Source organism: Physcomitrium patens, chromosome 14 (genome assembly GCF_059467195.1).
Source record: "Physcomitrium patens ecotype Gransden chromosome 14, ASM5946719v1, whole genome shotgun sequence".
Taxonomy (NCBI): Eukaryota; Viridiplantae; Streptophyta; class Bryopsida; order Funariales; family Funariaceae; genus Physcomitrium; species Physcomitrium patens.
Window position 1 is genome coordinate 4,703,304 of NC_143423.1, and position 20,699 is coordinate 4,724,002.

The 20,699-nt window shown below is 29.9% G+C and overlaps 2 protein-coding genes across 5 annotated transcripts; one reads left to right on the forward strand and one right to left on the reverse strand.

The window, feature by feature from the left end:
* The first annotated feature begins 14,335 nt into the window (after positions 1-14,335).
* LOC112291184 (uncharacterized) lies at positions 14,336-15,911 on the forward strand. 4 transcript variants are annotated; one of them, XM_024538285.3, is made up of 3 exons: positions 14,336-14,505; positions 14,732-14,753; positions 15,003-15,911. In XM_024538285.3, the coding sequence occupies exon 3, from the start codon at positions 15,020-15,022 to the stop codon at positions 15,491-15,493; it is 474 nt and encodes a 157-aa protein (XP_024394053.1). In that variant the 5' UTR covers positions 14,336-14,505; positions 14,732-14,753; positions 15,003-15,019; the 3' UTR covers positions 15,494-15,911. The 4 variants fall into 4 exon arrangements, with proteins under 4 accessions (XP_024394053.1, XP_024394054.1, XP_024394052.1 ...); XM_024538286.3 differs by lacking the exon at positions 14,732-14,753 and having other exon boundaries at positions 14,337-14,505; positions 15,008-15,911; XM_024538284.3 differs by lacking the exon at positions 14,732-14,753 and having other exon boundaries at positions 14,338-14,505; positions 14,937-15,911.
* Positions 15,912-16,220: 309 nt separating this feature from the next.
* Positions 16,221-20,050, reverse strand: LOC149987807 (uncharacterized). The gene is made up of 2 exons (XM_090255542.1): positions 18,894-20,050; positions 16,221-16,473 (listed from the first exon to the last, which is right to left on the reverse strand). Exons 1-2 carry the CDS (start codon positions 19,994-19,996, stop codon positions 16,221-16,223), a joined length of 1,356 nt encoding a protein of 451 aa, XP_090111668.1. The 5' UTR covers positions 19,997-20,050.
* Between the last annotated feature and the right edge of the window lie 649 nt (positions 20,051-20,699).

Consider the following 20,699-nt stretch of genomic DNA (forward strand, 5'->3'; position numbering starts at 1 on the left):
AAGAATTCATAATTCTTTTATGATTTGAATTCATTCCTAGGAGTATTTACTGCCACATTTGGAAAAAGTGATTGAAAAAGAGTAGTAAAGTTTAAGCTCTTATTTTTATACCAAAGATCATGGTCAACTACCATATATGTTGCTAAATTCCAAAACCTTCTTGTGACATGGACTAGAATGACAAAGCCCTTATCAATCAATTTTAATATGGATTGAAGGATAATATTAAAGATTTATTATTTACAATGCCAAAGACAGAATCTTTGAATAATTTATTACTTAAGCCATTGCATGCAACAATCAATTATTTGAAAGACATGAAGAACAAAGACTTGGCTTGAGAAGAATAAGTCAAATAATGAGAGTAGCTCCCAAGTTTTTAAAAACTTATTCATCAAGGTCAGAGCCAATGCAAATTGATATGGTACGTTTTAAATCTCTTATGGAGCAGAAAAAGACTTAAAAATGCCAAGAAGGCTTATACTTATATTATAGAAAAGCTAAACAGACAACTCAACATTGTTCAAAGAATCAACGCAACCACAAAATGACAAGCATGGTTGCCAAAAAAGACAATGTGTCGGAAAACAAATTTCTCCAACTATAGTAGGAACCATGTGGTTAGAATCTTACATAACTCTTAATAAATGTCTTATTTTTTTTTCAGACCCTTCACCTTGTTTTATAATAGAAGTTTATGTAGAACCAAAAAATCACGAAGTCTTAGCTTTGTTAGATTGAGGAGCCTCTACTTGTTTTATAGATGAAGATTTTATAAAAAATAAGAGATATTGTTAATCAAAAAAATTAAATCCATATATATAGAAGTCATAGATAGTCTATTTGCTATCTTTTAGAGATGTTATACATGATGTTTTTGAAAAGAAGAATGTAGATATACTTCCAAAGCATTATTCTTATGATTTTTCCATCGATCTTTAAGAAAGAACTCAACCACCATTTGGACGAATCTATAGCCTATGACAAAACAAGTTGGCTGCACTGAAAGAGTATATTGATAAGAATTTGGCTAAGAATTTTATACACTATTTTAAATCTCCAACTGAGGCTCCTATCTTATTTGTGAAGAAAAAAGATGGATCTTTGTGGATGTGTGTGGACTGTTGAAGACTCAAAAAGATCACCATTGAGAATATGTATCTTCTATCTTTGATTTCAAGACTTTTCTCAACTCAATTAAATAAAGATCTATACAAAAATAGATCTACAAAGAACATATAATTTGATACATATTAAAAAAGGAGATGAATAAAAAATTACATTTTGAACCAGATATGGATATTTTGAATATAATGTCATACCTTTTGGACTCATAAATGCACTAGTTGCTTTTCAATATCTAATGATTGATATCTTTTGTGAGTTTCTTGATGATTTTGACATTTTTTATTTAGACAATATCTTAATTTATTCTAAAAATATAGAAGAGTATGAAGTTGATATTCATTATATGTTATAAAAACTTAAAGATATAAGATTACATGCTAAATTAAAAAAATGTGTATTCTACATTATTCAAGTTGATTTCTTAGGATATATCATTTCCAAGAAAGGTCTAATGATGGATTTAAAGAAGTTCTAAATTATCGTAGATTAAAAGATTATAAGAACAATAAGAGACATGTAATATTTTTTATGCTTTGCCAATTATTATTAAATCTTCATCAAGAATTTTTTTCAAGCTATAGCTCCACTTATATGTTTGACTTGTAAAGACAAACTTGAGTGGAGTAAATAAGCTGAAGCATTGTTTGATGCTTTAAAAAAAGAATTTACTTTTGTACCAAACTTATATCATATTGACTTCTCTAAGGCATTTTTCATGGAAACAAATGCATCAAACTTTGTCTTAGGTGCATTATTGCCACAAATGGAAATAAATAAAAAAACTCCATCTAATAGTTTTTATTCTAGAAAATTTTTAGTAGTCGAGATTAATTATGAAATCCATGACAAAGAGCTCTTTGTAAGCATGGATTCATTTCAAGAATAATATCATTGTTTGGAAGGCACCTTGAATTTAGTCACTATATATATATATATATATATATATATATATATAGATATTACAAGAACCTCGAGTACTTCATGTTGATATATATTTTGAATCATCTCCAAGCTTACTAGAGCATGTCTTTATGAAGAATTGATTTCAAGATTACTTAACTTAAAGAACAAGGTTTTTTGAATGCCCTTTCTAAATATTCTTATCTTGCATCAAAAGAAGAAGATGCATCTTTGATCAATAAGGAACCATTCTTTTGAAGCCAAAGCATTTTTACCTTTGAAAAATAAAATCAACATTAAACAACATACTTTATTTTGAGGGACGATTATACATTCTAGAAGGTAGGACACAAATACATGTCCTTTAAACTCGTCATGACTTTCCAACAGCCAAACATTTTGGATACAACAAGACTTTGGAATTAATATCAAAAGATTTTGAGTGGCCTCAAATATAAAAGGCAAGCAAAGACTTTGTATAATCATATAATATTTATTTAAGATCCAAAAATCCTCGCAATTAATCTTATGGATTTCTTCAGCCATTACTTATTCCAAAACAACTATGGTCTTCTATTTCTATGGATTTTCTTACGGATCTTCCAGTCTCACGTTCGTATGATTCTATATTTGTGATAGTAGATATTTTATCATAATGGCACATTTTGTACTATATAAAAAATATATCACATGTAAAAAAATAGTGTTTTATTGCATGGTTTTTTCTTTGAGAATACATTGGATACCTAGTTGTAGAAAGTTTAGTTTTAACTTGTTGGCTAAGTTCCAATAAGTTATTTAATCTTTAAAATAGAAGACAAATAAATATGACAATATCAAAAAGATATTGTACTAATAAAACCTTTCATATTTAATAAGGTTTGTACATAAGGCTTTCTAAAATATCTAGAAATTTCCTAACATTCTTTGCCATACCAAATCATAACTAACCATTTGTTGATAAGTTAGATTTTTAATAATTTCAAAGAAAATCCATAATCTCCTCTCAAAAGCTTATCTTTATATATAAATTTAATTATAGCTCTATATATCCATTTTCAACATGCATATATAATCTTGGGTCCTAAAAAGTTGTTTACATTATATAAAATATTCAAATTATAATAAAACCCCTTTATAACATATTTTTTTTCTCAAAGGATTTTTTCTTTCTAAATTTTAGAAATTCATATCTCTTGATCCAATTGTTCAATTTTTTTCAAATTTATAGATAATATATCATTTATCCTTATGCATTACCACAAAAAAATTTAATTATAAATTTACTACTAATTGTTTGACATCTTAAAAATCCTAGCATGTGCTCTAAATCCTAATTCACAAGCACCCAAGTATTATTTTTTTATATCTCACAAATCCAAAATCCAAATGCTACAAAATTTGTGCATAAAATTTAAATATATAAAAATATACGTTCTTGAAAATTATTAGCCAAAATCTTATCAAATTACTTAAGATATAGTTTAAAATACAACTACTAGCAATTTGGGTCACTTACTACTCCTTAGATTCCAAGCACTAATTTCAACTTTCAATATCTCCTTTATTCTAACTTAGAATTTATCAAGAAATATAAATAAAGTATAGCCAAGAAAGTGCTCTGTTTAATCTTTATTGCGAATCCTCTGTTGCTTTTTGTACATGTGCGTTATATCCAAGAGAATGAAAGTAGATACAAAATCAACACCTTAACTTTGAATATCTATATCTCTTTCATATAAATTCCAAATCATACAAAATTTGTACCAAAACTATAGCCAAAAACCTAAACTTGTTGATTCTAGCCTTCAAAGATCAAATGAATTGAAATTATAATCCTAATCCCTAATAAGGCCTCAAGTAGCCTCCTTGCAGCCCATTGGGCATGATTTTTTATCAATAGGAATGGAGATTTTCATCATCTATCTCCATTCATCCATATAGATGCCTTGACTATTCTTTTTGCTATAAAAATCCTCTTCAATTCTTCTCTTTACAAGATTTATATAATACATGCCTTAAACACCATATAAAAGAAACAAAATAAGACTTTAAGAATCATCAATATCTAACAAAGGTGACTTTAAATAAGTAAAAGTTACTATCAATCAAAATTAATCTTAAAAGCCACTATCAAAAGAAAATAAAGTTATATAAATTCTAATAGTAATTCTTTTAAACAACTTCTTTTCAAAGCAGTAATCTAATTACATTCTACAATCAATTAAAATATATTAATATGGCTCTTATCATGTTATTTAATAAATTATATATCAAACATATAAATACAATATTTTTACATGGTAGTCGAACCATAATACAACAACAACTAAGCTTTTTTTTAACAATACCTATCACTATCACAGATTGTCTAAAGATATTATATTAAATAGAAGAACTCAATTTATATCAAGATTTTGGAGAAACCTTTTCAAGATTTTAAAGTTGGATATAAAGCTTTCTTCAACTTTTCATCTTTAAACTAATAGGTAAACAGAACTGGTGAATCAAGTTTTGGAACAGTACTTAAGGTATATCATGAACTATTATCAAGATAATTGGACAACTCTTTTATCATTTGCAGAGTTTATATATAATAATTTGATATATTCTTCCGCTCAATAAACACCATACTTTGTCAATTATGGTTATCATCTAAGATTTGATATTTTTGACTTTTCAAAAGTTGATAATCTTATGGCAGAAGATTTGATAAATCATCTATTAGAGCTATATGCAATAATAAAGGTATAGTTAAAGGAAGCTAAAGAATGACAAAAGATTAAAGCAAATGTCTATCACAAGGAACAACCACAATTCAACATGAGTAACAAAGTATGATTATTTTATCGCAATATGAAGACTACTCATCTTTGTGACAAGTTGAATTATTGTAGGCTTGGACCTTTTCCTATTAGTGAATAAGTCAATCTGTTGCTTATTAATTATATCTACCAGAGTCTATGAAGATCCATCTTATATTTCACATATCTCTTTTTAGGCCATATAAGATAATAAATATCATGGAAAGAAGAAAAAAGCCACTTTTATTTATAGAAGTGGATAATAATCAAGAATTCGAGGTGGAAGAAGTCTTAAATTTAAGGCGGCATTGAAATAGGTTGAAATATCTTATTTATTGGTATAGATATGATATTAGTGAATGGACATTGGAGCTAGCAAAGAATCTTACAAATACAACAAAGAGAGTTGAAGCTTTTTATCAATAATATCTATCAAAATTAAGATAAATAATAATAAATCTTTGCTATGAAAGAAATTAGATCCAACAAAGACAACATTCTACTTTCTATTTTTTTTTTTATAACTTCCATGTATTTATGACGCTAAAGAGATGGAATATCAATAACTAGTAGATTTAACTCAAGAGCTTTCACTTGTTGACTTACTAGATGAGACATTGTGATTGTTACAACCTTCAAGACAATATAATCAAGATAAAGATCTTCAAAAATGACATGTCTTTCTTCAAATAGATGGCAAGATATAATATTGTTATGATATAATACAACTATTAGGTAAAAAAGATGAAAAAAATATTATATTATAAAATATCTTATTTCAAATATTATAGTAAATTATTTTAGGAGATAGAAAATAATCCAAAAGAAAATAAAATTAAAGGTATAAATGCTATCTTTTTACAAAGTAGGCTTCTACTTACTTTGTAAGACCATTAATAAGACAAAATAAGATAGATTAGAAAAATAAAAGATATGAGCATATATAGGAGGGAGTTAGAAGTTGATTTGAATAAAAATTAACTCAAAAGACAAAATTTGATATTTGGAGAGGACCAGTTATCAACTTAAGTTGAAATCAAATCTCGAGGCATAATACTGAGTACCTATGATAACTGTGGGGTTTTTTTTAAGACCAAAGAGCAGGATTTGAAAAAAGACATGATAAAATTTCTTTAGATATTGATATTGAAAGATTAAATGTGTAAAGACTTTGTAAGAGATTTGCAAAGTTAGAGATGTTTTGGATAGTTCTGGAATTTGTGAAATAAAAATGATATTACATTTTAGAGAATTTTATGAATTTGGTAGTAGATCTATAATTTAAATTTTGAATAATTATGTAAATAGTTGTCTAGAGTGTAGTAAGTTTGAGCTTGATTGAATGATTGAATTGAAGATTATTGAATTTCAAGTAAGTTAAGGTCTCAAAAATTAGAATTTGAAGGGCAGATAAGGATTTCTAAGATCTTCAACAATCTACTAGTTGAATTGAAGTGAAATTTATGTGTAAAGATAATATATTTGATTTATTGTATATGCATGAAATTTGAGAATAGTTGAAGAGTTTGAAAAGGAGATATTGGCATTGGAAGTTCAACATTCAAATTGGAATAAGAGTCCGACCAACACTTGAGCATATTTTAGGATTTTCCTTCTATTTGATAAGTACAATTATCTTCAAATTTTATGTACTTTTTTGCTAATTTAGTTTTTGAGAAGTGTATAAATTTTTAAGTAAGATCAATGATTTAATTAATAGATATTAAGGTTCTAAATTGTGCTAGGATTAGGTTGAGTTGGTTAGATTTTGGTTAAGATTTGGTTTAAGATTAGGATTGGATTAGGGTTTAAGATTTAGTTAAGATTTGGTTATGATTTAGAATTGGACTAGAATTTAGGATTTTTTTAGGATTTGCTTAGGATTTAGGATTTAGGATTTTAGATTTACCTAGGATTAGATTAAGATTTGCTTAGGATTTAAGGTTGGACTAAGGTTTAAGGTTTGATTTAGGATTTGATTAGAATTTAGGATTTTTCCTAGAATTTGATTGAAGTCTATTAGGATTTCAATTAAGATTAAATTAGAATTTGGTTGAGATTTATTTAAGATATATTTGAGATTATTTTAATATTTTTTGAAGATTTCTTAGAAATTCTTTTAAGATTTATTATAAATTTCTTTTAAAATCTTTTAAGATTTCTTATTATTTTTTTTGTAATTTCTTTAAGATTTTTTTTTAAATTTATTAAAGCTTTTTTATCATTGTTAAGTTTTAATTAGAATTTATTTAATATTCCATTAGAATTAGGATTTTGTTGTTACAATTTTTATTCTACCTTTTACAGCAATGTGCTTAGTGCATTTTCAAGCAAGACTTCAAGTAATATAACAATGTGTTTGATATCACAACCTTGGAAGAGACTCACAATGTTTGGTGATTTTATTAAAGATAAAAACAATTCTTAACAGTATTCCAAATATTTTATTTCAAAGAAGTTACAAAGGCTTCAACAACAATCAAATGACAAGGTGGCCTTTCTTCCTTCATATATGACATTATTAATGGCTGAGAGAACCTATCAACGATCTTCAAAGAGAACAAAGATCAAAGTAGGTGAAAAATATAATTTGCTACATCTTAGATTTTATCAATACATGATTATTGCTCTTTATGGAACTCGCTGTCAAGGTAGAGAGAGTTTGCCTAAAGAAAGTGCTTGGCTTCTAGCTACCACTAAATGCTCAATCAAATCTAAGATATAAAAGTATCAAGTTTATATATATATAATATTTTTCCTTTTAAAGCAATTACATCAATACATAAGACCAAGTACCGAAAAAACATCCAAATGTATGATAAAGTATCTTAAAACCTTGTATATCTTTATGAAAAATATTTCTTGAACTTCAACAACTCATATCTCACAATCGGACCATCTAAACAACCTAAAATTTTATATGAAGTACTAATATACTTTCAAAAGATTCCACAAAAAAATTCAACTATAAATTCATTACAGATCTTGAGATATCACCAAAACCCTAATAGTAGCTTTAAACCCTAGCTTATATACACCCGCATGCTATTTTCTTTATATCTCACAAAATAATTATTGAAATACCATGAAACTTTGATCTATAACTTTTCAACCTAATAGCTCAAATTTATGGAAATTTTGAGCCAAAAATTTGTCAAGAAATTCAAGATATGGTTCCAACCATTACTATCAATAAAATGACTCATTTATTGTCTTTGAATTACATGTGCTATCTTCAATGCCCTATAAATCCTTCATCTAGACTTGAAATTTGTCAAACAGTATATGTAAAATATAGTCAAAAAAGTGTTTTCTCCAATTCTAATCGCCAATCTTTCATTGCTCTCTGTACGTATATGTTATGCTTCAAATAGTGGGAGTAGATACAAATTTGACACCTTAACTTTGAACATCTATATTTCCTTTACAAAAATTCGAAATCATACAAATTCTTCACCCAAATTATATCCAAAACCTTGAACTTGCTGATTTTAGCCTCCAAAGTTCAAATGCCTTGAAAAGAAAAACCCTAATCCCTAATAAAGCCTTAGGTAGCCTCCTTGAAGCCCATTGGGCATGGCCTTCGACCAATAGGAATGAAGATTTCCATTCCTTACCTTCATCTAACTATGTCTTACTTTCATCCCTCCCAATAAGCCTCCTTCTAATTACGAATTTCTTCTTTAAGCTCTAATCTCCTCTCAAGGCTTCATATTAAACATTTAGGTCCTATAATTTTTTTAAATGCTATAATCAAAATAGATAAAATTCAAAATAAAGTTTTCTTTATATCGACTCTCTTTAAATTAATCTATTAACCATTCTAATATACATCTAGATTTATTAACATATAATATATTTTAATTAATTTTTACATACTATAAGCTTTTACAGTGTGATATTGTGCCTAGAAATGAGGGTAATATCATGGATATACATACATACTCTAATAAATACCTATATGATTAGTAGAAGTAGATAAAAATAAATAATAGTAGATTAATTTCATAATAATTTTTAGAGAAGCTTTTTAGAAGCTTTATAGACATTGTTTTGATTTTATAGGTATTTTTAATTGATTGATAGCTTAGAAACTTAGTCAACAAGTTAACCACGTATTAGTAGCTTATAGAACAAGCTAATTATGTAGCACAAATATAGAAAATTTGCCTTGCAAGTTAAAATATGTGTTTTGCAAAGTCAACATGTTTTAGAGATTCTATAGGACATCGCCACATAGCTCCTACTTAAGAATATATAGAGGCAAGAATAAAGCCTTTTTCACTCTTGTCAATGCCTTTCTAGTCTTTAATCTTGTTTCAAGACTTTCTAGTCTTCTTATCTTTAGCAATAGCCATTTTAGTTTAATAACTTATCATCTTTGAGAAATATGAGGCCAAATTTCACCACTTAATGAAACCTATGCCACACAACAAGTTCAAGAGGTGGAATCGGAGAGCTCCCAATTGTATAATTGTTAGATTAATTTAAATCTTTATATTAAAAATTCAATTAGTTTAGGCCTTCTAAGCAATGGTTACGAATATTAAATTAACATGTTAAATGAAATTTACTATGCAAACACAATAAAAATAATTAACTAAATTATTACTATTAATTGACAATAAGAATAAAACTTAAGTTTTTTAATCTTTTAATCTTAATTTTTAATTTTAAATTTTTTTTTGAACTTAACTTTTAACTTAACTTTTAATTCAAACTTAAAAGTTAAAATTAAAAGGTTAAGTTAAAATTAAAATTAAAAGGTTAAGTAAAAAAATTAAATTAAAAGTTAAGATTAAAGATTAAGTGAAAAGTTAAAATTAAAAGTTTAGTTTAAAAGTTAAAGTTAAAAGTTAAAAGTTAAAGTGAGAATATTAAAGGCTAAAAGTTAAAATTAAAATTTATTAGCCAAAAAGTGAAATGTGGAGCTTACAATTCACTATGAAGATGATAGTAAAAATAAAGTGAGAGAGGTGAAAGCGAAGGTACCTTTACAACACCTAAGGATTGAAGGCAGCGACCCCCTTCTACTCCAAAATTTTCCAAAATTTGTAATCGGCTTCAATTTGAATGATTCTTAGCTTCTTGCAAGGCTGACTTGAAGGCGTTTTTGATCCAACAATCTTCGTTGCAATCTAATGATCCAATCGTGAGAATTCCTCCTTTGAAGTTGAGTGATCCAAACTGCTGTGGTGACTAACCCTCTTCACTTAGAAATTCACTAAAAATTCAGATTGTCTTCAAATTCACCAAAACTTAAGCCTTTCAGAGCTTAGCTTATAAAGCTTGATGTTCCCAAAATTGCAAATAAATCCAATCACCAGGCACTGAGAAATGCCTTTCCAAACTTGATTGATTCAAACTGCAAAGGCAGTCGACTCCCTCAAATTCAAAAATTCACCAAAAATTCCTTCTTACTCCAAATCAAGAAAATATTATCTTGTTGGAAAGCTAAGAACAAAAGCTACAACTTTTCAAAATCTCACATTGAGAAAACAGAAATTGAGTGACTGATTGAAGAAAATCCGAGGCCCTTGAAATCCTTGGGGTATTTGGAAGGCCGAGGAGATATCTACCTCAATGAAACATATTTTAAAACTTAATGACCATCCTTCACAATGCAAAATCAATACATACACAATCACAAGGTTCAAAATGAGAATTAAAATCTAAATAAAATTAAGATTAGGATTTTGGCCAAATTTTGGCATGGCTCCGCCCTTCACCCAAAAGAGGAGACAGAGATAGGGCTTGGAAAACCAAGCCTCTCTTATACAATTGAGTGGAGGCTCGTAGAAGGGTGGCTTCATCTCCATCCTTGATTTTTAAGATCCCTAATCTAGATCTACGGCCTTCATTCATCCAAGAGCCAATCTCGTTATCAAGGCTGATGGCTCTTGTAAATGGTCAAGAAAGCATTTTTTTTTTGTAAATCTAATTGTAGTATTGTATTCAAAGCACCTTTTTAAGCTAAGATCGACTACTCACATGCCTCAATCCATGCTCAATTATAATTTTCATGGAAGTTTTTACTTACAAGGGTCATGGCAATTTTTGTGAAATTCTTCAAAATGAGAATTTCATTGCTTCTCTTGTGATTTGAAGGAGAGGTTGCTGATCTTATTTTCTTCACTCCATGAGGTAAATCCGGTGCCACCATTGCATTAAAAAGACTCCCATTAAGTAGAAGAACCACCATGCCACTTAAATTTGTCAAATTTGGAGGAAAATCCAAAATTACTATTGCTAACTTTTCTAAATGTTTTAGAGAATTATAATTCGAACTCCTAAATCATGTGAATGATCATAGATGCATTCATAGTCTTTTAGTCAACCCTTATAGTAATGACTTACAACCTCTAAATTATTAAACTAACTAAGTTGCTATTCTAATTTTCTAACTCTTATCACTTTAGTCCTAATTAATCTAATTCAAGGAATTAGACTATAATTTATACCATCAAGGGTTGTAATCCTAAAAATTCTATAAAACTAAATTCGACTTATATAAATCCTAATCTAACATGTTTAATTATCATAAAATAGGAAAAAAAATAAAAAAATAAAAAAAATAGAGTATAATTGAGAGCTCATAAGTAACTTTGTAATTCTTTTGAGTGATATAAGAGTATATTAAGGATTTTTTTTTTAAAGATTTTTGTTCTTGACAGTATTATAGCTACAGTTCTTAATAATGCCTCCCGAGGTAATTTTTTCTTACATCGTAAAAATGATAGAAGTCCAAAATCTACTTATCTTTATATTTTCATCAAAGTCATTGTCTATCTTAGTACCATAACTTATAGCTTCTATTGTTGTAAGTCCATGTACAAGCAAATAATCCTTATCTAATACTTTTATATTTCCCTTACCAAAGTTGGTTTGGAGAAGTTCACTAGTATTTTTCAATGCCACTTTTTTGTCTTTTAAAAAAATAATGTCTTGTTATATCATCTCATTGAAATCACTGCAATCTTTTCAAGAATGAGAAATATCATCACACCAAATATATCTTTGCACATATTCTTGTTTAGAAGTAGCCTTTTAACTTCTCTTAGAAGTCTTCTTCTTAAGCCTTGTAAATTTGATTTGAAGATCTCGCATCCCATGTATAATCTCCTCAAGTTCCATATCTTCTTTCTTTGATGTAGTCTTTAGAGGTTCAACAGTAGGTATTGTTAATTATGAAGTAGGTACTTGAGTTTTAGATACTTGTCCAACTCCTTGAATCTTAATCCTATTCTTTTTCAGTTCTCTCTTTGTATGTAATTCTACAACATCTTCAACTTCTTTTTATTTTATTGTCAACCCTTCATCTTCTTCTTTATCCTCAAGAAGAATTTCTAACTTTTCTTAAAATTCTCCATTAGCTATTCAAAGAAGCAATTCAACCTTCTTTGGCTCCATATTTAATTTTTCCATCTTTGATAATCAAAAATATTACCTATCAAATTCTCTCAATAGCTTTGTAGCTTGCAAATTTTTGTTAGGTTGTTCAATCCATTCCAAAAATAATTTCTTAATAATCCAAATAGTATCCTCTAAAAATATTTCTCCTCTAATGCATGTGAAAATGTCTCCCATGAATCTCCAAAATACTCTATAATTAATTTAACATGTTGTCTTATCTCCGGTATTATAGCAAGTAAAAATAGCTCAATCATCTTCTTTTTGAAAATCCAATTCAATTCCATTTTCCATAAAAACATCTCAAATACTTTCAAATATCTCTTCTATCAAATTACTCAATTTTGATAATCACTGCTTGCAATGCTTTAATTGCCAAAGCCTCTTTGAGATCATTGCTCTATTGCTATTGTATAAATAATATAAATGCTTAAAACATTTTTTAATATTTGAATCAAAATACATACCTTGTCCATTAGTAGAAAATCCACTTAAAGCTCCACTTGAAGGTCCACTTGAAATTCTATCCAAAGCTCCATCAAAAACTATAAATTCAACCTTCTTGCCTTCTTGTTCCATCAATTCCAAATAAACATAAATACAATCCAATACCTTCTACCTCAAACTTTCATATCAGATTCACTATTTATTTCATATTACGTGTTATCTTATTTGAGAATGCACCAGGCACATGGCTATGAAAATTGAAGTTGTGCTTTACAAATATCCAAGAAATCGTAATAGGTTTCATCCATATAAGAAGAATGCAATTCAAATTTTAATTCAAAAGTGCTTAAAGTCAGTACAAAGTACTTCAAAACACTCTTTTTAATAACCTCAACCATACATAAACTCTAATTATCTTATTACTTTCATAATTATGAAATTTTAAATTCTCCTTATAAGCGCTAATCTTAGCCACTGAGTTTTGGTGAATTATAATTCTTAATTTGATCATCCACTTGATGCAAAATTTTGTATACAAATGCCACTATAAGCCTTCTATATATTTAAAAAAATTCAATTTAATCTAACTTATAGATTGTGAGAAAAAGCCCAAAAACCACACTAATGTCACTTAGCCACCAACTTGAAAGTTGATGCAAATGTTTCAATAGCAATTTCTCCTTCTTCAATTATTAACTCCAATTCAAAATCGGCATGTAGTTTGATATTGAAGTCTTCTAACACCATGCTAAATTTCACCTTGATCCAACTAATAGATCTTTAGATTTCATAGAAATCCTATTCAATCCCAAACTGCCAACTTTTAATACCTTCTTCTACTAAAATCCAAATATTTGCCAATTGCACCATTAGATTAATACAAAATTTTACACACTTAGTACACCTAATCAATCAAATACTATCAAATCTTGAATTTAGATGTGACACCAATTGCAAAAACTAGCCAAGAGTGCTAGCATTAATTGTATTGCATAAATCCCAAATCACTGATACAAACCCTGATTTTGAACAATAATTACAAAATCATTCCAAATCCTCTGAAAACAAGCCTTACAACTTTGGAATCAACTTAAAGCTAGCTCACAAATCCTAATTGTTAATCTTCAAATGTCCTCCTACTTTGCCCTAGGCGATCGTTTTAGTGGCTAAAGATCTATTTTTGACTCTCTTCCACAAATTGTCGACCCTCAAGTATTAATCTAACCTATCCTAAAGAGTTTTTAGCCTAATCTTGCCATCAGCTTAACCCTAGTAACAACCATGCTAATTATTCACCTATTTTAATTTGATTTTACTAATTTATGGCCTTTCTAAGGCAAAAAAGAGTTTCTATAGCTTAGAAGGTAAAATTATTAACCAACTCTTAATCTTCTAGCTATTAAGTCAAGAAAAAAAACTAAGAAGCGTTTATAAAAACCATGTTTAAATATCTTGAATTATTATTGAACCAAGATGATTAAATATTAATTAGAAATTTGTTTTTGATTATATGGCAGGTGGGGGGGGGTGAGCGCTAGGCTGATGGAGATGAGAGAGAGAGACTCCATGAATAATGTCCCCTTTCCTTTGAATCCTCGTCACCAGTCGCACCATTCCCTGCCCAGAGCCGTTGCGTGCCGCCTTTCCACCTCCGCCGCTGCCTCTATACCTCTCCACTCTCACTCCGCTGCTCGGGGCTTTTCTCATTGCCCGTGGTGCTACTGCTCCTATTGCTGCTACTGTCGCTTCAGTCGATGCTGCCCTTCTGTGTGGGCGCTGCAAGTCTTTATTGTTCGTATGGGCTTCCTTTTCTGAGGTGAGTGTGGGTCTGGGCCCGAGGCATTGGATTTGTATTTTCTTTTTCAGTGTAGCGGGCGTTCAAGCTTTGTATTGAGAATGACTGAAAGAATGCTGTATGTCGTGGCGGCCTGGCATTTGAAGAAATGGGTACGGTGGCTACCAATCCGAGGTGGCCTAGAGTATCTTGTTCGTCTTTTCTAGAATGGTTGTTGAACTTCTCAATGACTACGGCTCTTGTTCAGGTCTTTTTGGGATGGACTCGCGGTAGGTCCTTCGTGTGATACTACCTTCTGCTGTCGATGGTTGCAATTGTAGCGGTCTTTGTCTTCTCGCTGTTTGAACCTTCTGGAAATTACATATCTGTAGAACGAAAATATCGTTATCAGGTCTACCAAGCTCTGTACCGATTCGTAACAACGTCTTCGTGATTTCATTCTGCTGGTACAGATCTCTGGTTTCCGTAGTTCAACCTCCGATCCTGAGCGTGCAGTTGTTGTGTATCGTTGTTTGTAGATCAGAACCCTCATTAGATGGATCCTGGTAGCGCAACCTCCTTCATGGACATCCACTATCAGAAGCAGTACAGTGTAGTTCATGAAACAGTTGAGCAGTTCAAGGTTGTGGGCTCATACCCTACAGAGGAGGAGGCATTAACCGCTGCGCTGGACTGCCAGATCGACGTCTTCAAAACTATTAAAGCTCAAGTTCTAGTACAAGTGAGACAATCATTCCCTGAGAAGCCTTTGGCATGGCAACTTCGAATGCTCCAAGATGCAATGGAATCGTATTTCCTTGATGTAGGGTTTGAATCTTTGTCGGGCTACTTCACGGTCACGGATCAGCCTATCACGGACGTTGCTCCGAAGAAGAGGAAGATGGCGACCACGCCAAGATGCGAGTCGAAGCTGGCGAAGTCTAATACCAGATGTGGCATCGCAAGCACTACCGCATTGAAAACCATGTCTAGATATATGCACCAGACCTCGCCATTCGGTATGTCCTAAGAGTATAATCTAAGTGGCAATGTGAATCTAGATCTGGTCTATTCTTTTCGTGAAGAAGTTTTCTGGACATGGAAGGCAAGTCTTCCTGGCTCCTGCCCAAGTCGACGATAGAGACAGTTGCAGAGTAGCTGTGTTTCTTTTATTTTGTTTGGGATTCGGACCTCCGAGAATGTGTATCTGATCCAGCTTATCGACAGCACATGAGGTGCCGTGTAGTAAGCTCTAAATTTTTTAGAAGTTACGGAATTAACTCCAGAGTAATGAGATTAATCTTACTTCCACCCGGTTTCACTCTCTGTGTCTTGCATACCCTGGAAATGGCCGTTTTGGTTCATACTCGGATGCAGGAGAAGCACTGAGTTTTGAGTGAATCTGCCTAACTCTCGACTATGCATTACATAAATTTACAAGTTCCATACCTCTCACCCCTTATTGAAACGAAGCTGCATGTCTCACCAGCTTGTCCAGTTCGATGAAGTAGGTTTACCTGGGGGAGGATACCCACCAGCGTGTCTTTTCATCAGCACATTGTCTTCAGAGGGAAGTACAAGGCCAAATTGATCCTTTACAGGGAGTACGATTGGAGCAGTGGCAGTCGTAATGAGTTCCACAAGTTTCCGAGTTTGTCGAGAGGAAACAGAGCAGTTTCAGAGTTTGGAATTCCGAAGCTCATTAAACTCTAAATCCTAAATCTCACTTATGTAATAATTACATCATTGTGTCATTACTATAATGTTTCGATGTATACAGCCATCGATGCCTTTGTGTTGAGGCGATTCCCAGATGCAGAACTAGTGGATAGAGCCTTTTCCTCGTAATCGCAATGTTGTACAGATTGTCTTCTGTCCAATTCTCTCAAAGGAATACAGATTCCGCATAAACAATGTGGTATCTGGAGAGTATCGCTTTGGTTACTCCAAGCTTTAACGGACAATAACAGCATAACGGTTGCACTGTTAAAATTATGAAGTATTGAGAGACTGGTACGGACATCGTTTTGACTCACGCTTGAGAAAAGCAGTATTGTGATTTTCGCACCTTGGGGTGGAATAATCGCGCTTTAAAAGAGCAACATTGTGATTTTTACAAACTCGTAGTTCCCTTTTCTCTCCCTTTAAGTTCACCCAATGCAGCTGGCATGTCGCCGATTGGCAACAGGAAATATGTAAGATTATACCAATATCGCTTCAAGAGATTGGTCAGGTGTGCACATTTGCACTCTGGACTTCGTGAGTTGTGTAAAACTTTGTTGTAAAAGGGTCGTGCTGTATGCGTTCTATGAAGTTTTATGTTCCAGCACAAATGTCGCTTTGTTTTTAAGTCAAATATATTGTTACTGTGAATTGATTATCGTCTTCTATTGCTAATTAGGTTCTTCCAACTGCAGTATTATAATTGTCTAAAGCAATGAACTATTTTGTAAAGCATTGTTAACATATAATTCGAAGATTAAAACATCAAATCGCAGTTGGCATAGAATTCGGGTAAGACTAGTGCATATAGTTTGTTGTATAGAAAAATGGGGAACTTTTATAAAATTCAATTACTCTTTTAATAAAATTGTGGATAGTTGATGACACATGATCTACTTCTCTAATAGTAAATTAATTGATTATTATTAATTTTCCAACCTTTCATGAATAAATTGTGTAAAAAAGATCAAATAGTAATGTTATTTAATAAGTTTAAATAGCTTTATTGGAACATTGCAAAAGAATCAGAGTATTTATCTTAGTTAATTTTTTTTTTTTGCTTTGTCTTCATTGCTTCTTTTGATGCCCCTTCGTGTAGTGGTATTGATAGAAGAAAGAGGATCTATTTTTTTTGTAGATGTCATGGAACATGTAGTATTTTGGAGTAATAAAAAAAATATCTATGAACTTATACTAATTGATTTATGATATATCTAATGCATAATTTATATTACAGAAGAACATATAAAGCAATACAACTCATATCTTTATATCTTTACAAGTGGATATAGGAGTAATTTGAAAACCTAAAAAATTACAACTAGCCTAAGTTAGTTTTTTAGTATTTTATTTTATGCATATTAATGAATTTGTGATCAAATTTTGATTATTATTGAATTTGTAAGAGCTATACAAAGTCAAAGATATTTTAGATGATTTGGAATTTTGAGAATTAAAAAAATAATTAAATTTTTTTATTTTAATTATTAGTATAGTTTTTTTGAACTTAAATAATTTTTTAATTGGATTAAAATTGGATTTTATATAAAAAAAACTTTTAATTTGATTTTATATAAAAAAATGGTAAATTTTATTTTATATAAAAAATTTATATACTTATTGTTAAATTATAGATTAAAATGTGTAAAATCTTTTAAGAAAGATCAACGGTTTAATTAACAATTATTGAAGTTTGAAACTACTGCAAAGATTGATTAGTATTGGTTAGGATTCAAATAAGGCTTTATTAGGATTTTTAAGGTTTGTAAGATTTTCTTAGGATTTTATTAGAGTTTGCTTAGGATTTTAATAAGATTTATATAGGATTTTCTTAAGAATTTCTTTGAAACTTTTTAAGGATTTTTTTAAAAATGATTTTCTAAAGATTATTTATAATTTCTATAGAGATTCTTTATGATTTATTTATGATTCTTTTTAGGATTTTTTTAAGATTCCTTTGAGATTTATTGATTATTTGATTAAGATTACTAAGACTTAATTAGAATTTATTTGAGATTTTATTAAGATTATTATGCTCTTTGTTAATTATAAAATTTAAGTTTATCTATTATAGCCAAGTACATAATACAATACTAGAGACACCTATGTAATCTTAAACTCCTAAACTTCTAAACTCCAAACTATAAATATAAAATTAAAAAAAACCATAATCATCTATGTAATTCTAAATTAAAAACCTTAAACCTTAATTTCAATAACTACATATAAATTATTATTGTTATAAAAAATATACTAAACAATCTATTGTAATTGAATCTAATATTTATTTAGACTCCAATTTATTGACTTTTTGCTTAATAAATTTATTTTCATTTATAAATTATTTTAAATCATAATAAATACTTTGATCATTAAATAAAATTTATAATATTAGTATATTTATATTTGGACAATATTAAAAGTTTGCTTTCAATAATTTCACCAATTAAGATGTATTAGTAGGATTTATAATATATCAAGTAAAAATTACACAATAAAGATGTCAAAAAATTAATCACATTTATATAACTATATACTATTATATTATATATATATATATATATATATATATATCTTTTCAAGACTTGATTCTATATTTTTTAATAATTTATTAATATATTATCTATTAATTATTAACTAATTTTGAAAGATATCTTTTTAAAATTTGATTGACTATTTCTTTTGATGATGATGTCAAACTTGAGCACCCTCTTGTATCAAAGGTAGTCAAAGATGTGATGTTGTCCAATTCATTTGGCAATGATATCAAGCTTGAATACCTTCCTATATCGAAGGTAGTCAAAGATGAGAGGTTGCCCAATTCATTTGGCAATGATGTCAAGCTTGAGCAATAGCTAATATCAAAGGTAGTCAAAGATGTGAGGTTGCCCAATTCATTTGGCAATGATGTCAAGCTTGAGTATTTACTTATATTCAAGGTAGTCAAAGATGTGAGGTTATCCAATTCATTTGGCAATGATGTCAAGCTTGAGCATTCACTCATACTCAAGGTAGTCAAAGATGTGAGGTTGCCTAATTCATTTGGCAATGATGTCAAGCTTGAGCATTCACTTATATTCAAAGTAGTTAAAGATGTGAGGTTGCCTAATTCATTTGGCAATAATGTCAAATTTGAGCATATACTTATATTCAAAGTAGTCAAAGATGTGAGGTTGCCCAATTCATTTGGCAATGATATCAAACTTGAGCACTTGCTGATATCAAAGATAGTCAAGGATATGAAGTTGCCTAATTCATTTGGCAATGATGTCAAGCTTGAACATTTACTTATATTCAAGGTAGTCAAAGATGTAAGGTTTCCCAATTCATTTGGCAATGATATCAAACTTGAGCATTCACTTATATTGAAAGTAGTCAAAGATGTGAGGTTGCCCAATTCATTTGGCAATAATATCAAATTTGAGCATACACTTATATTCAAAGTAGTCAAAGATGTGAGGTTGCCTAATTCATTTGACAATGATATCAAGCTTGAGCACTTGTTGATATCAAAGATAGTCAAGGATATAAGGTTGCTCAATCCATTTGGCAATGATGACAAGCTTGAGTATTTGTTTATTTTTAAAGTAGTCAAATTTGTGAAGTTGTATAATTCCTTTGACAATGATTTTAAGCTTTGGTAATCACTTATATTCAAAGTTGTTAAAGATGTGAGGTTGCCCAATTCATTTGGCAATGATGTCAAGCTTGAGCATTCACTTATATTCAAGGTAGTCAAAGATGTGAGGTTGTCTAATTCATTTGGCAATAATGTCAAGTTTGAGCATCCTCTTGTATCAAAGGTAGTCATAGATGTGAGGTTGTCCAATTCATCTGGCAATGATGTCAAGCTTGAGCACCCTCCTATATCAAAGGTAGTCAAAGATGAAAGGTTACTCAATTCATTTGGTAATGATGTCAAGCTTGAGCACCGTCTTGTATCAAAGGTAATCAAAGATGTGAGGTTGCCCAATTCATTTGATAATGATGTCAAGCTTGAGTACAACCTGATATCAAAGGTAGTCAAAGATGTGAGGTTGCCCAATTCATTTGATAATGATGTCAAGCTTGAACACCCTTCTATGTCAAAGGTAGTCAAAGATATGAGATTGTCCAATTCATTTGGCAATGATGTCAAGCTTAAGCACCCTTCAATATTAAGGTTTTTTAAAGCATGAAGACTTCTTATTGATGTTGGTAATAATCTTAAACTATTGCAGTATTTTAAATTAAGTATCTTCAAAGAAGTCATATATTCCAATTCATTTGGTAGCATGATTAAGTTTGAGCATCCTTCTAAGTCAAGTTCCAATAATGTAGGAATTCTAAAAAATAAATTTGGAAATTTCTCTATAAAAGAATAATTACTTAATTAAAAGATATTTAAACTTTGAAGTTTTGTCCAAACATCTTTGTCATGTATCATTTGCAATGCTTTGTCTACTAATTCTTCATTTAATTCGTATTCCCCTGACATGTTTAGTAAAAAATATTTTAAACTAAGAGAATGTTTT